The sequence below is a fragment of the Vidua chalybeata genome, chromosome 28 (genome assembly GCF_026979565.1).
Source record: "Vidua chalybeata isolate OUT-0048 chromosome 28, bVidCha1 merged haplotype, whole genome shotgun sequence".
Taxonomy (NCBI): Eukaryota; Metazoa; Chordata; class Aves; order Passeriformes; family Viduidae; genus Vidua; species Vidua chalybeata.
In genome coordinates this window covers 2351852-2366108 of record NC_071557.1, presented here as the reverse complement: position 1 = coordinate 2366108, position 14257 = coordinate 2351852, and the positions used below count along the sequence as shown (strand labels likewise).

Below are 14257 nucleotides of genomic sequence, written 5' to 3'. Positions count from 1 at the left end.
TGCTCTCCCTGGGCTCCTCTTGACAGCAGGGCTCACACAACACCTTCTCCTCTTCCTCAGAACTTTCACAAATCCCTGTGGCCCACCACCGCATCTGCAGAAAGCAGAGGGCTCTGCCAAGGGCTCCTGCAAGAGAGCTTCCCCTCCTTTGCCGCTGGAAAAGGCCAAATCCCTCTCTCCTACATCCCATTCCTCCCTAAGGATGCAGAGATGCTCGGCTCCAGGTTTGCCCTGGGGCTGCAGCTGCCTCTGATGCATCTCCTGCATCTCCTGCAGGAGGTTTGCTCCTCCAAAAGTCCGGCAGAAGGAGTTTTCTGCTCTCTCTCTGCCCTCCCTTATCCCCCTGCCTGGGGGAGACTTCCCAGAAGGAGGCGCTGGAGGAGCCCCAAATTCACAAAGTTTTTCCCCAGGGACCTGCAAATCCAGGATTAACCCTTGCTGCATCCTTGTCCTTCCCCTCCCACAGCATCTCCAGCTCCGTGCAGGCTGCTCCAGGGGTGACGAGCTCCCGGGGGGTGATTTGGGTCAGAAGAGAGGGATGGCAGCTCCAGATTTGTTCACTCTTGCCCAGCCCAAATGAACTCTGCAGGAGGTTTTTGGTTGGGTTTTTTACCCCTCCTCTGAGCTCAGGGTCTGCCTCCTGTTTTATTCAGCAGCTGCATTTCTGTCAGGAGTAACTCCTCCCTTCCCCTTGGTTCACCCCCAGCTCTTCCACACACACACCTGGAGGAAACAGCCCCAAAATTCACCTGCACCTGCCTGTGGCTGGGTCTTTGCTCCCTCCTGGCTGTGCAGGAGCTGCCAAAACACCTCCTCCTTCTGCAGCCAAATCTGCAGACTCAGAGCCTCCACCCAGCTTTGTGGTCTTAAAACAAACATTCAGGTGTTCCCAAAATTAAAGGTGATTTTAGTGACAGAAGCAGCCCAGGTTGTGCCACCTGTGTGCTTGGATACATGTGAAGAAGCCCTGCCACACTCCCAAATTAATAAATCCAGCAGAAGGAGCAGCACAGCCTCACAGAAATGTGTCTGGGGAATGGGAGAATTTCCTCCTTTCTCTCTTCACCTGCACACTCAAAAGAGAAGGGGAGATGGAAAGCAAGTTGCTTGTAACCAAATTAAAATAAAACAGAACAACCCCAAAATTGCTTTCCATGATGTGCAACGGGCACAAAAAGCAAAGCATCTTTTCCTGAAATCTAAAACCTTAGCTTGAAATCATAAAAAGCAATTTTGAAATCTTTATCCCAGTACTTCAAAACTGCAGCTTGTACAAAATCTTCCCTTGAACCTTCTAAAGGCCCTTTCCCCTCAGGATGACAAGCCTCTGTCCTAACTGGCCATGAATGCCATCTCCATGGTTTATTGTTACTGGCACACGTTGCAGAGCCATGCCAGTCGTGTGGAGACTGTAAGGGCACAAATTCTGAAAGAAAGCCTGCAGCGGAATTAGGGAAACAGACGCTGGGAAGGGGAAATGCTCACCAGAAAACTGAGACACCAAAGCTGCTGCTTTGCAGAGCAGCTGTGAGGGTGTGTGAGGAGTGGCTGACTCACCCAAAGTCTTCCTTCAATCTGCTGACAACCATTTCTGGGCTGTCTATGGACTCCTGTCTGCTTTTCTCAGGGTATGAGAGGCCTCCTCAGCCTCTGAGCACCAAGGAAACATTTCCCAAACCACACAGGATTTTCCTTTAACACAGAGCCAGCTCATGACCCCTGCCAGCCCTTCTGTAGTGTCACAGAGATGCAAACCTCTCCTTCTCAATCACACAAAAAGCTTCAGGTGTTTTATCCTCAACCAACTGAAGATTTCCAGGAATTCCAGCCCAAAGCTCGGAGCTGGGAGAAAGAACCTTGGCTGGATATATAATGCACATGTAGCAACTCAAACCATGGCACAAACACTCCTGGTTTGATGGGTCAGTGAATTCCTCACTTGAAAACCCTTTGCTGCCATCTCTCCTCTCCTGGTTATTTCTTGCTCCCATTGTTTTATCACTTTGGTGCCTTTATCCCACAAAAAGAGCTTTGTTCCACTTTGTTCCAGGGCCACTGGAACACTGCAGTGCAGTGCTGTGGGTCAGGGAGCTCTCCCAGCTTTCCCAAAGGTCATTCCTGCCTGCACCAGGCACAAACCAGGGAGAATCCACCCCAAACCTTCCCCTGCAAACCAACAATGCTGCCCAGCTGCTTTATTGTGTAGTGGAAGGTGAAACAGGACCTTCCCTGCTTCCTTCAGCCTTTGAAATGCCTGTACAAGCAGCCTCTCATGGATCCCATGGGGAGAAGCAGGAAAATGGGAAATGAAGGAGAAATCTTCTTCATCCTTCCCAATCTGTTCTTTGCTGCCCCCGCTCAGGTACCTTGTCTTACCTCAGGAAAAATGGCCAGGTTGTTCTCCTGGAAAAGCAAAGTTAGAGGTTGTTCTGGAAAAGCAGAGTTAGAGGCTGTTCTGGAAAAGCAGAGTTATTGATTGCTCTGGAAAAGCAGAGTTAAAGCCATTTCCAGGCAGTTCTGATGCCCCTGTTTGGGAATCAGCAGAGCCTTGAAGACTTGGCTCTGATTTTTTGCTGTGGAGGTCTCAAAACTGCAGCCCTTGCACTGCTGGAGGAATTTCACCCCATTGCAATGGGCCAGCCTGGAAATGTCCCACAATTAATGTCCCACTTCACTCTTAGTTAATTACTGGTGCCAAATGAGGATTTTTCAATAAGATATTTATTTTCTATAAAAGCCAAATCGATGCTGTAATTTCTACCAACCTGAAGGCTTTTAAAAGGTCTAAAATTGTTACAATGCAAGTGCTGGAATACTAAAGATTACTGAATATCCTTAAGAAAAGCTTCTCCAGAAAAGCAGGCTCTGAACTCCTTTTGGCATCAATTAAGTCTAGAGGAAACACCCTGGGAATGGGAATGGACAGAGGGAAAGATTGTGAGAAGAATAATGAATGCATATTTAACAAACCAGAAAAATATGATTATGATGATCAAGCCAATTGAAAAGAATTGGTAAAGATTTATTCATGTGAACATGATTAAAGGATCCAAATAAAATGTCTGAAACAGAAGTTTTAATACTCAGGTTTTTACCATTTAAGGTTTTATTGAGGGTTATAGAAAGGACTAAGAGATAGAGATGTTAAAGGAGGAAAAAAAAGGAAAACCCAACTGCAGCTTAAATAGAAGTGAAGTATTTGTCAAAGAAATTGCACGGAGAAAAATATACAAAAAGATTTCCCTCAAAAAATTATAAAAATTAAAACAAGCAACTCCTTATCTTCACTTATCAGTAGTGCCAATAAAAACCCTGATTCTCCCAGTAACCTGCACTGGGAGAACCTCTCATCCAGACTGGGTAATTTGTAATTTAATCTCTGCCTCAGAGTGGTGCAAAGCCCTTTTCTCTCCAGGAGGAGAAGTGCCAGGGATGAAACAGCTGAAATGGAGATGAGTATTTGCAGACCTCTGCAAACCTTTCAATTAAGTGATGATATTAAAATAAACCGAGTGATGGAAGTGATTCCTATTCTGTCCCACAGAAACCCTGGGCTCCCATCCCTAAGGACAGCACCAGGAATGAGCAGCCTGCAGGGAGGGCTGGGGTGAGAGGTGAGGTGCTTCGGCTGCAGAATTCAGGGATTTTTATCTACAGACTGCAGAGCTGAGCACATTCAGCTGCCTTGAGCCACCTCACTGCAGCAGAGCTCTCCCAGCTTTATTTCTCCCTGGAATCCGTGTTTTATGGGCAGCAGCTCGTGCCAGACTGGGAAATAAAGAGATTTTTACATCTTCCCAAGAAATGCTTTTCACTTGTGCGTGTGGGGATATGATTCACTCACTCCAGGGTGCCTTTGTGAACACCCTATGTGGATTTGATTGCTGCCTCTGCAGCAAGGGGAAAAAATATCCCAAAGATTGAAATAACTGAGTTATAGGGAAAGTATTCCTGAGCTGTTCATCCCCTTTCTGTGACCAAAGGAAGAACATGCTGGAATTCTCTGCTTCACCACCCTGCAGATAAAACCACAACTCTAAAATCTCCCTGCTTTTTAATTGTCCATGCAGCCCACAAATAAATGCTCTTTTGGACCCATGTTTTATCTTTATTTTAATTCATACTGGAAATTTTTGGGAAGGAAATGGAGTGTCTGGCTGCATTATGAGCCCTCACGTGCTCTCAGCTGTCTTGTAAATGCAGTTTTCTCTCTTCACTCTGTCACCAACAGGACTTATTTAAGCTGGCACAGCAAAAATGGGAACACAGGGAAATATTTCACTGCTTTAGTCTGGATATTGCTGCTGCTATGAGGATCCAAAACATGAGAGATATTAAATTTCTCCTGTTGAACCAGCTGCACTTGCTCAAGCACATGTTCCTTCAGCACCCAGCCCTCAACCAGCACCACAAAAATAGAATTGTTGTTAAAGACCACTTATATCTTTGCAGCAGGGATGGAGCTGGTTCCCAGAGCAGCTTTTTAGGGCACAACAAAGCTCAGCTCAACTGAGATAATCCGGTGGCTTTACGTGGGGGACTGCAGTGAGGCCTAAAGTCAGGCCTGGCTTAAGCCCAGCTCCTGGTGCGGCCCTGGGGCTGTTGGGTCCAGCCCTTGCTCCTCACATGGGCAGAAATGCAATTAAAGCAATGAGACTGCAAATTAATAAATTGTCTCCTTCCAAATGGGCTGGGAGCATTTTTTCAGGAGTTTTATTTGTCTGGAGAAGCTGCCCCATCCCTGGAAGTGCCCAAGGCCAGGCTGGAGCAGCTTGGCCTGCAGGAAGGGGCCCTGCCCACAGCAGGGCATGGAAAAAGATGGTTTTTTAAGATTTCTTGCACCCAAACCACTCCAGGATTTGGCCAAAACCCCTCTCAGTTGTTCTTTAATTGCTGGAACCAAAAGCAGAACATCAATTTAATTGATTCTGGGAGATAAGAACCAGCCCTGGGATCTGCCATCAGATGTTGTGGCCTAGTTTGGAGGCCTGATCCAACAAGTAAACAAAGCTAATTAATGAATCTTCTAATTAAGCATTCCCTGATAGAGCTCAGATGAAAGAATTGGCTGCCTGCTTCCTCCAGCTCCTGTAATCAAGAGACAGAACAAACTCAAAGTGAGCAATTTGTTGCTACTGTGTGCAGAAATTGGTGTAAATAATAATAAAATAATGCAAGCTGCCCAGGCACTTGCTATATCTGGCACCAACAAAGCAAATAGTGGTTCAAAGGAGATAAATGAAACACTTATTTGCATTTCTTCTGAGTCTCCCAGAGACTGTAGTTCAGCCCTTGCAGACAAAATTCTGCTTTGGTTTGGAAATTCCTGTGAGTGTTGCCTCATATTAAAAGGACTACTTGGAATATAGGAAGAGGAATTCCTAAAATGTGAGATTTTGTTTCAATTCATCAAAATAGATCAGAGCATTTTCTTTTGCCTGTTTTAATTCAACTCATCCAGACACTTTGATATAAGTTTAGATAAATACATAAGACCTGACATCAGAGCTATTGAACATTTTTAGCTGTGGGAGTGCCTGATTCCACACTCCCTCAGAGCTGGGCTTTTATGAGGTAGAAATAACTTTTTTAAAAAGTAAAACCAATATTTTTGTTTTTGGTGGTTTTTTTTTTTGGTTTGGTTTTTTTTTTTTTTTGTTTGTTTGGTTTGTTTTTTTTTTTTTTACTTATGACTGCTTGATTTCTGTGTAAATCCCAGCTAAGCTGGCACAGCTCCTTCTGTGCTTCTGCAATAAAAGCAGCAGCAGACAATGATGACTCCACCTGAAATGTCCCTGTTGCAGTTTCAAACAGGAAAATCTTTGCTTAAAAAGGGATGAAAAGGCAACCCCCCCCCCCCCCCCCCAGAGTTCACTGGGGCATTCAGGGCATTCAGGTAATTTCCTGGTGCTCAGTGAGGCCCCAGCACAGGGCTCAGGTCTGAGCTTTTCCTTGAGGAAATGCCAGGTGCAGGTGGGGATATGTTATTTATGGATGCAGCACATGAACAGGAATGAACAGAAATGCTTTGCCGTGGAGTTGCTGCTTTTCCTTGGCCAGCAGTGGGATTTGGAATCATGGAATGGTTTGGGTTGGGAGGGACCTCAAAATTCATTCAGTGCCACACCTTGCCATGGGCAGGGACAGCTCCCACTGTCCCAAGCTGCTCCAGTCTGGCCTTGGATACTTCCAGGAATGGGGCACAGCTGCCTTTTCATTTCTGCATCATCCCTCTGAATAATTTGCATTATTTGGGTCACCCAGGGAATGTTTTCAAGAGGTGAACCTGGGTTTGGGATTCTCTGCCTGAAGTGTTGATGGCCTGGGGACACTCACAAGCAGTAAGGGAGCAGCTTCATCTCCACCAGAGGCAAAGGGGGAGAGTGCTGAGCTGCTGCAGGTGAGACAGGTGGCACAGGCCACTCCATCCTGGCTGGAACCGGCCCTGCTTTATCCCCTGCCTCTGCTCACAATATTGATTTTTCTAACACACATCCAGGGGCTCATCTAATGCTCTGCATTAAGGCAGAAAGCAACAAAAGGGACGCAAAGGGAATGATGGAATCTGGCAGCACTCCCCTGTGCCTGGAAATACAAGTCTGGGGAGCAGGATGCCTTCAGCAGTGGCTTTCTTTTCCTTGGAGTACCAAAGCTCCATCCTCACCCTGAGTCCCACGGAGTTTCCATGCTGCAGGGCTGTCTGCAGACACCCATGTTCCTCCCCATGCTCCTGGCACACAGCAAAGGGTTTTCCACTCCAAAAAAATGTGAAAAGGAATATTAACAGCCTACAGTTACAAGGCTTGTTTTGCTGGGATCTGAAGTGCAGTGGTTTTTACAAGCTGAGGTACATTCTTTTATTAATACATGGCATAAGAAATGATAGCATTAATAATTAAATCTTGTGCTCAGGTTGCTGTAGGGCAGATTAGCATAAATCCATTGGCATGAAACAAGGTATTTCAGTTTGCAGGACCTGAGTATTCCAGAAAATATCAACTCCCTGAATTCCTGACCAACATGCTGGGAATCCTCCTCTGTACAGTGTCTCTGTTCCTCATTTCTTCCCCTTTCAAGCCCAATCTCTGCTAAAGATAAAATAGATTAGCACAGAAGACTCTACCTGTGCTGCTCTCCTTTGCATATTCTGAATAATGAATGGCTGCTCTGACATGCATGAATGCAGCCACAACTCGGATTTAAAAAAACAAATGGTGAATAAAAATTGAGGCAGAAGCCGGGCTTGCAGTGCTGGCTGCTGAGAGCAGCTTCACTGATCTTCAGGAGGACTCTGCAGAATAAATTCTCCCAGCAGCTCTGCTGGGATATAAGTGACACTTAAGCCTTGATGAGCTCTTGGTACAGTTCATTCCATCCAGAATGAGTTCCGATGAGCAGGGACTGCAGCTTTGTACCTCTGAGAGGCCGTTGCCCTTCACAGATCAATGGTCCTTGTATTTAAATACCCTGAAACTTATGGAGAAGCTGGCACACAACAGGTGATGTTCTGTGTGAGGTCACTGGAAAATAGCAGGAAATACATTAAATCCACCCTGCTCTACCTTTCCTAAAGGCTGGCATTAAATAAACATTTATTTGTGCCAGAAATACCCAATTACCACTGCAATTACTGACAAGCACATTAATTCATACACGTTACTCAGTCCTTCCCCTTTCTTTGGGAAGCACCTCAGCATTTTTGTGGTATCTAATAAATGTCCCCCAATCTTTACTGACTTTTATTCCTTCCTTGAGAAAACCTTGAAGAGCCTGTTTTGTGATATATTTGCCCTTCTGACTCCAAGAGGTGAATTCTCATTGTCTTTTTGAGCCTCTCATGCAGTCTGTGCTCAATACATCTCTAATTTACCTCTGATCAATCTTTACTACATAAATGCTGCTTTGTTTTAATCAGCCATTGGTAACAGCCTGGCCCAGAGGTAGCTGCAATGCAGCTGTCCAATTTAATCTCTGTATTAGCCAGATTAGACAAGGATAAATATCCTGTCCCTGTGATCCATGTCTCAGACAGACTCGGCTCCAGGGAATCTCAAGGAACCAGGTATCAGCGTGCTCTGCCAGGATTGAGAACCACCCTGTGTCTGCCACTGCTTTCATGTAATGAAAGGACAAATAACAGTGCCAGGCTTCCCCCAGAGTGCCTAAGGCCAGGTTGGATGGGGCTTGGAGAAACCTGGGACAGTGGGAGGTGTCCCACCATGGCAGGGTGGCACTGGATGGCTTTAAGGTGCCTCCCAACCCAAACAACTCCACGATTCCATGATGCTATAATTACCTGGTTATTAGGGACCATTTGTAACAATGGTCATGGGGAGGATGCAGGGGCTCAAAGAGCACTCATGCCTTGTGCTAACTGCAAAGTGAAGGGAAAAAGTTATGCTATTTATACAGCTGGAGGTTCTGAGTTGCAGCCAGGGTTGGGTGTCCCTCAACCTCACCGAGGCAACCTCAGCCACAACCTGGGGCTTGCAGCACATTCCCGAAGCTTCTGCCAGGGCAGCTGTGGAGAAGCAGAGCAGGAGTGTTAAACACAGCCTTGGCGGGCTGGGGGTAGAGGGAGACCTGAGGGGAGCTGGATCTGAAAGGGCCAGAGGCGGGCCCGAAGCGGGGCCGGGAGATGCCCCAGGAGGGTCCGAGGCTGCGTCCAAGGAGGGCTGAGACAGGGCTGAGACGATGAGGTGGGGCCGAGCCGAGGCTGTTGCGGAGCAGGCTGGTCACAGCTCCCCGCGCCTGCGGGGATGCCCGTAGCTGTCCAGGCATCCCTTCCCTGCCGTGATGGCCGGAGCTGTCCAGGCATCCCGTCCCTGCCGTGATGCCCGGAGCTGTCCAGGCATCGCGTCCCTGCCGTGATGCCCGGAGCTGTCCAGGCATCGCGTCCCTGCCGTGATGCCCGGAGCTGTCCAGGCATCCCGTCCCTGCCGTGATGGCCGGAGCTGTCCAGGCACCACTGGAGCGAGGTCCGGCCCGTGCCGCTCAGGGCATCACAGCAGTGAGGGAATGAATGCCTGGATCACTCCGGGCATCACCTCCCGGCGGCGGTGCCTGGACCACTCCGGGCGTCGCCTCCCCGCGGCGGTGTCGCCGCGCCCCGCCCCGTCCCCGCCCGGAGGCCGCACCGCCCGCCCTCCCCGCGCATAAATACCGGGGTGCGGGCGGCGCCCGCCGCAGAGCCGTCGTCGGAGCCCCCGCAGCCATGAGCTCGTACGGGTACGACCCATTCTTCCCGTCCTACAAGCGGCGCTACGCGGACAGCCCGCGCATCCATGTGTCGGTGCGCAGCGGCGGCGGCTTCGGCTCGGCGCGCTCCGCGTACTCCAGCCTGTCCGCGCCCGTGTCCTCCGTGTCTGTGCGCCGCAGCTACGCCACCTCCAGCGCCTCGGGCTCGCTGCTGCACTCGGTGGACAGCCTGGACCTGAGCCAGGTGGCCGCCATCAGCAACGACCTCAAGTCCATCCGCAGCCAGGAGCGAGCGCAGCTGCAGGACCTCAACGACCGCTTCGCCTGCTTCATCGAGCGCGTCCACGAGCTGGAGCAGCAGAACAAGGTGCTGGAGGCCGAGCTGCTGGTGCTGCGGCAGAAGCACGCCGAGCCCTCCCGCTTCCGCGCGCTGTACGAGCAGGAGATCCGCGAGCTGCGCTTGGCCGCGGAGGAGGCGACGAGCGAGAAGCAGGCGCTGCAGGGTGAGCGGGAGAGCCTGGAGGAGACGCTGCGCGGGCTCCAGGCGCGCTACGAGGAGGAGGTGCTGAGCCGCGAGGACGCGGAGGCGCGGCTGCTCGAGGTGCGCAAGGGCGCGGACGAGGCGGCGCTGGCGCGGGCGGAGCTGGAGAAGCGCGTGGACAGCCTGCTGGACGAGCTGGCCTTCCTCAAGAAGGTGCACGAGGAGGAGCTGGCCGAGCTGCAGGCGCAGATCCAGTACGCGCACCTGTCCGTGGAGATGGACGTGTCGGCCAAGCCCGACCTGTCGGCCGCGCTGCGCGACATCCGCGCGCAGTACGAGAAGCTGGCGGCGCGCAACATGCAGAACGCCGAGGAGTGGTTCCGCAGCCGCTTCACCGTGCTCAGCGAGAGCGCGGCCAAGAACACGGACGCCGTGCGCGCCGCCAAGGACGAGGTGTCCGAGAGCCGCCGCCTGCTCAAAGCCAAGACGCTGGAGATCGAGGCCACCCGCGGCATGAACGAGGCGCTGGAGAAACAGCTGCAGGAGCTGGAAGAGAAGCAGAGCGCGGATATCTCCGCGCTGCAGGTGAGGGGGTAGGGGCTGGAATGGTCCCTCAGGGGACGAGGGTCGGGGTCCCTCAGGGGAGGGGATGATGGGGTGTGCAGGGCTCTGCAGGTCAGGAGAAGCTGGGGTTTGAAGGGTTCTGAAGATGCGAGGATGATGGGGTTTGCAGGGCTCTGCAGGTGAGGGGATGATGTGGTTTGCAGGGCTCTGCAGGTGAAAGGATGAATGTTGGGGTTTGCAGGGCTCTGCAGGTGAGGGGATGATGGGGTTTGCAGGGCTCTGCAGGCAGCAGGGGTCAGGTTTCACAGGGTTCTGCAGTTTCAGGGCTTTCAGGGTTTTCTGTGCTCTGCAGGTGAAGGGATGAATGTTGGGGTTTGAAGGGTTCTGCAGGTGAGAGGGTTCAGGGTTTGCTGGGCTCCACAGGTGAAGGCAGTTGGGGTCTGCAGAGCCTCACAGATGGGGTTGTGGTCTGCAGAGCCTCACAGATGAGGGGATCAGGTTTGGGGGGGTTGTCAGGGGGCATCTCTCCTGGTTTGTGCTGAGCCCCTGCTGCAGATAAGGCATCCTGAAATCACAGTGCAGAATGCCACAGAGCTATAAAGCAGGATGTGGTGTGGAAATACAGACCCAAATCAGGATCTGAATTACCAAAATCATCCCAGACATTGTTTATCTAAAGTGTGAGGTGTTATAAAATCAGAATGCAAAATGCCCCTGATAAAGCACAATATCCATGTGTCCATGTACTGATGCAGCCTGAACTATACCAGAAAATCATGGAATCATAGAATATCCCGAGTGTGGTAAGTACTTACCACACCCAAGTTAGAAGGGACCCGCAAGGATTATCAATGGGTATCCCTAAGCTGAAATTAGAAAAAGCACATAGAGGTGAAAATCAAAAGGAAACAAAACACAGATTTCACGGATGCTTTAGCACTTGGGTACCAGAAAATCGGGCTCTTTATGTTAAATAGGACTTGGAATAATGTGGAGTGGAAAACCTGCCAGGAAGGTGCTAAATTATGCTGTTTGGCTGAGAGTGGAGTGGGAGCTGTGCAGTTTCTGTCTGCTAGAGCAAGATTAAATTAAAAGGATTGGAGAAATTCCCTGTGATTATTGCTAGACTTGAGAGAACAGAATTTTATGCTGTCAATATTGTTCCATCCAACAGGATACAATCAACAAATTGGAGAATGAGCTGAGAACCACAAAGAGTGAGATGGCTCGGTACTTGAAGGAATATCAGGACCTGCTCAATGTGAAAATGGCCCTGGACATCGAAATTGCAGCTTATAGGTATGGTGGGGGATGTTTTAATGAGCCAGAACTCAGAGCAGTTCCCATTCTCTTCAGGAGAATTCAGGTTATTTATCATTCCCCCAGCAGAAATTTTCATAGGTCTGTGGCAGAGTTTAATCAGTTCCTCTCTATGTGCACAGAATTTTTAGTTTGGCAATAAATGATCTCAGTTCTCCATCCTTACAGATAAAAGTACCTGTTCTGTACTCGGGGAAGAGATTTTGTTTCAATGGAATTCCTCAATAGCAGTGGCTCATTCTCAAAATGGGAAATCCCTCAAATGCCCTCAAGAACAGGTTTTTTTTTCTAACTTGTAAATCTACAAATTAAATATTTTCCAGTAGAATTGCTGCTAAATAACTGTGATATTTTGTCTCAGATAATGAGAGATTTCGATGCTGGAACAAAATTTCTGTGGAAGCCACAAGGGGGAATACTGAGAGAGCAGCTCCAAGCCTTGTCTGACAGCTCAGCAACAAATTGTTACAGCTGCACTGGTCTGTGCAAGCTGCAGGGTGGCAAAATACACCTCTAGTTTTTCCCTTGCCAGAGGGACCTGGTTCTAGAGAGCTTTTCCTGTTCCTTCCCACAAGGAAAGCTATTAATTCACCCACAATGGGCACGTCTGAAGGAATTATTCCAAGAAAATAGGGTAGCATTGGCACATAGTGCAAAACTAGCCCTTTATTAATAACCACGTGCAGTCTGCAGGGCTCGTGATGCTGAGTCCTGCTGCAGCACAACCAGCTCATTTCCCCTTGCTTTTATTTCTCCCTGCTAGGAAACTGCTGGAAGGGGAAGAGACCCGGCTCAGCTTCACCAGTGTGGGCAGCATCACCAGTGGCTACAGCCAGAGTGCCCCCACCTTCGGCAGGTCCGCCTTCAGCGGCCTCCAGTCCAGCTCCTACCTGATGACCACCCGCTCCTTCCCCACCTACTACTCCAGCCACGTCCAGGAGGAGCAGATTGAAATTGAGGAAACCATCGAGGCTGCTAAAGCAGGAGAAGCCAAGGCAGCTCCTGCAGAAGAGGGTGAGGAGGAAGAGAAGGAGGAAGGAGAGGAAGAAGCAGGAGAAGAGGCTGAAGAAGAGGAGGAAGGTACTTAGAGTTACTTTTAAATCCCTTTTATTCATGCTGCACCCTCCTCCTATGGGATAAACCCCAGAAATCCCAATGATAAAAGCTAATGATTAAAGCTCTTTCCCTTTCTACTCCTATGAGCCAAAGGATGGTGGGGTTAAGCACATGGAACTTACTGGGAAAGTCTGAATATTGAATGGAAGATAAGGTTGAGTGTTCAAATCAGGCAGATGATAGGTTTCCAGAACCCCCAATGATAATGTTCAGGTGTTACAGACATCCTCAAAGAGAAGGACCGAGGACATCCTGAGCTAAATATGAATTCCCACAGAGCAACCCGAGATAATGGGAACATCAGCTGATGTGTGGGGCTGGAATTACTGGGTTCAGTGCATGGCAACATCACTCCTCTGCCAGGCATTGGTGGCCATTGAATTGTGAGGGGTTTTTTACTGTAAAGTTTAATTATAGTGAAATTACAGCTAATTAAAGAGCCAATTGGAGAGCAGTGAAAGATAATTCAAGACTTTGGATAAAGCTTTAAGCACTGAGTCCAGAACTGTTATTTTTCAAGGCCATGATTTGTTTTTATGAAATGTTTCACTCCCCCTGAAATCCAGGAGAAACTGCTTGTGCAGTTTTGCTGTAGCTGGCTGCCAAAATGCGTGGGGTTGAAGGGGATTCCCACTGAACTGGCATCAGGAATTGTACCTGGATGTGAAATATCTTTCTGTCCTTCAAAGGTGCTAAGGAGGAATCAGAAGAAGCCAAAGAGGGTGAGGAAGAGGAAGGAGAAGGGGAAGAAACAGCAGCAGAAGAAGGGGAGGAGTCCCAGGAAGCTGCTGAGGAAGCTGCTGAGGAGGAGAAGGAGGAGAAGGAAGAGAAAGAAGCAGCTGGAAAGGAAGAGAGTGAAGGCAAGAAGAAGGCTTGATCTGAGGGCAGCTTTCCATCAGAGCCAACGACTGACTGAGCTCCAGCTGCGGTCTCACCTATTTAATTCAGTGATCACTGAGGTTCCAGTTCATGATTATGATGTTTCTCCCTGTGCAGAGTCTGAGTTTGCTTGCAGAGCACCCAAGGCTTGCTCCCCGAGTGCCGCATGGTTCCACGTATGAGTTCAGGGCTTCTGTCCTTCCTGGGTGACCCAGAACCTTAACATTTAAAATGGGGGGAAAATAAGTGATGGGAATGAAAGGTTACCTTTAACTTGCATTTAAAATAATTCTGGAAACGGTGGGTGGGGGAAGTGATGGAGGCTTCATTAAGTACGTGCAATAAAGCAGTCAATAAAGTTCGGAAATGCTTACACGGATTCCTCGTGCATGTCCTGTGTCACTGATGTCCTTAAAAGGTTCATAAAGGGGTTTATCCCACTCATCTTGTGAATGAGAAGTGGGAAGAATCTCTTGGGGGTGTAAAATTTCACACATTTTATAAAAATACCCTGGGGTGTGGTGGTGGCTGGGATGGGTCTCACTGGCTGAGGGTGCAACAAGCACGAGCTCCCTTCTGAAAAATGGGAATTTTATCAAATCAATACACAGGGGAAAAGCAAATGTGGCTGTTAAATTGTGGCAGGAGGTTGTTCAGTGTCTGTGTGATCAGTGAGGAGAGGGAAGAACAATTTAGGGT

The 14257-nt window shown here is 49.1% G+C and overlaps 1 protein-coding gene across 1 annotated transcript; it reads left to right on the top strand.

Annotated features, from left to right (window-relative positions):
• Positions 1-9175: 9175 nt before the first annotated feature.
• Positions 9176-13937, top strand: NEFL (neurofilament light chain). The gene is made up of 4 exons (XM_053966458.1): positions 9176-10264; positions 11418-11542; positions 12327-12643; positions 13369-13937. Exons 1-4 carry the CDS (start codon positions 9215-9217, stop codon positions 13554-13556), a joined length of 1680 nt encoding a protein of 559 aa, XP_053822433.1. The 5' UTR covers positions 9176-9214; the 3' UTR covers positions 13557-13937.
• Positions 13938-14257: the final 320 nt, after the last annotated feature.

Bases quoted from the DNA above. Each gene is read 5' to 3' on its own strand.
- NEFL (XM_053966458.1), top strand. From the start codon at position 9,215: ATGAGCTCGTACGGGTACGACCCATTCTTCCCGTCCTACAAGCGGCGC. The intron at 10,265-11,417 runs GTGAGGGGGTAG...TCCATCCAACAG, and splicing joins CGGATATCTCCGCGCTGCAG to GATACAATCAACAAATTGGA. The intron at 11,543-12,326 runs GTATGGTGGGGG...TCTCCCTGCTAG, and splicing joins ATCGAAATTGCAGCTTATAG to GAAACTGCTGGAAGGGGAAG.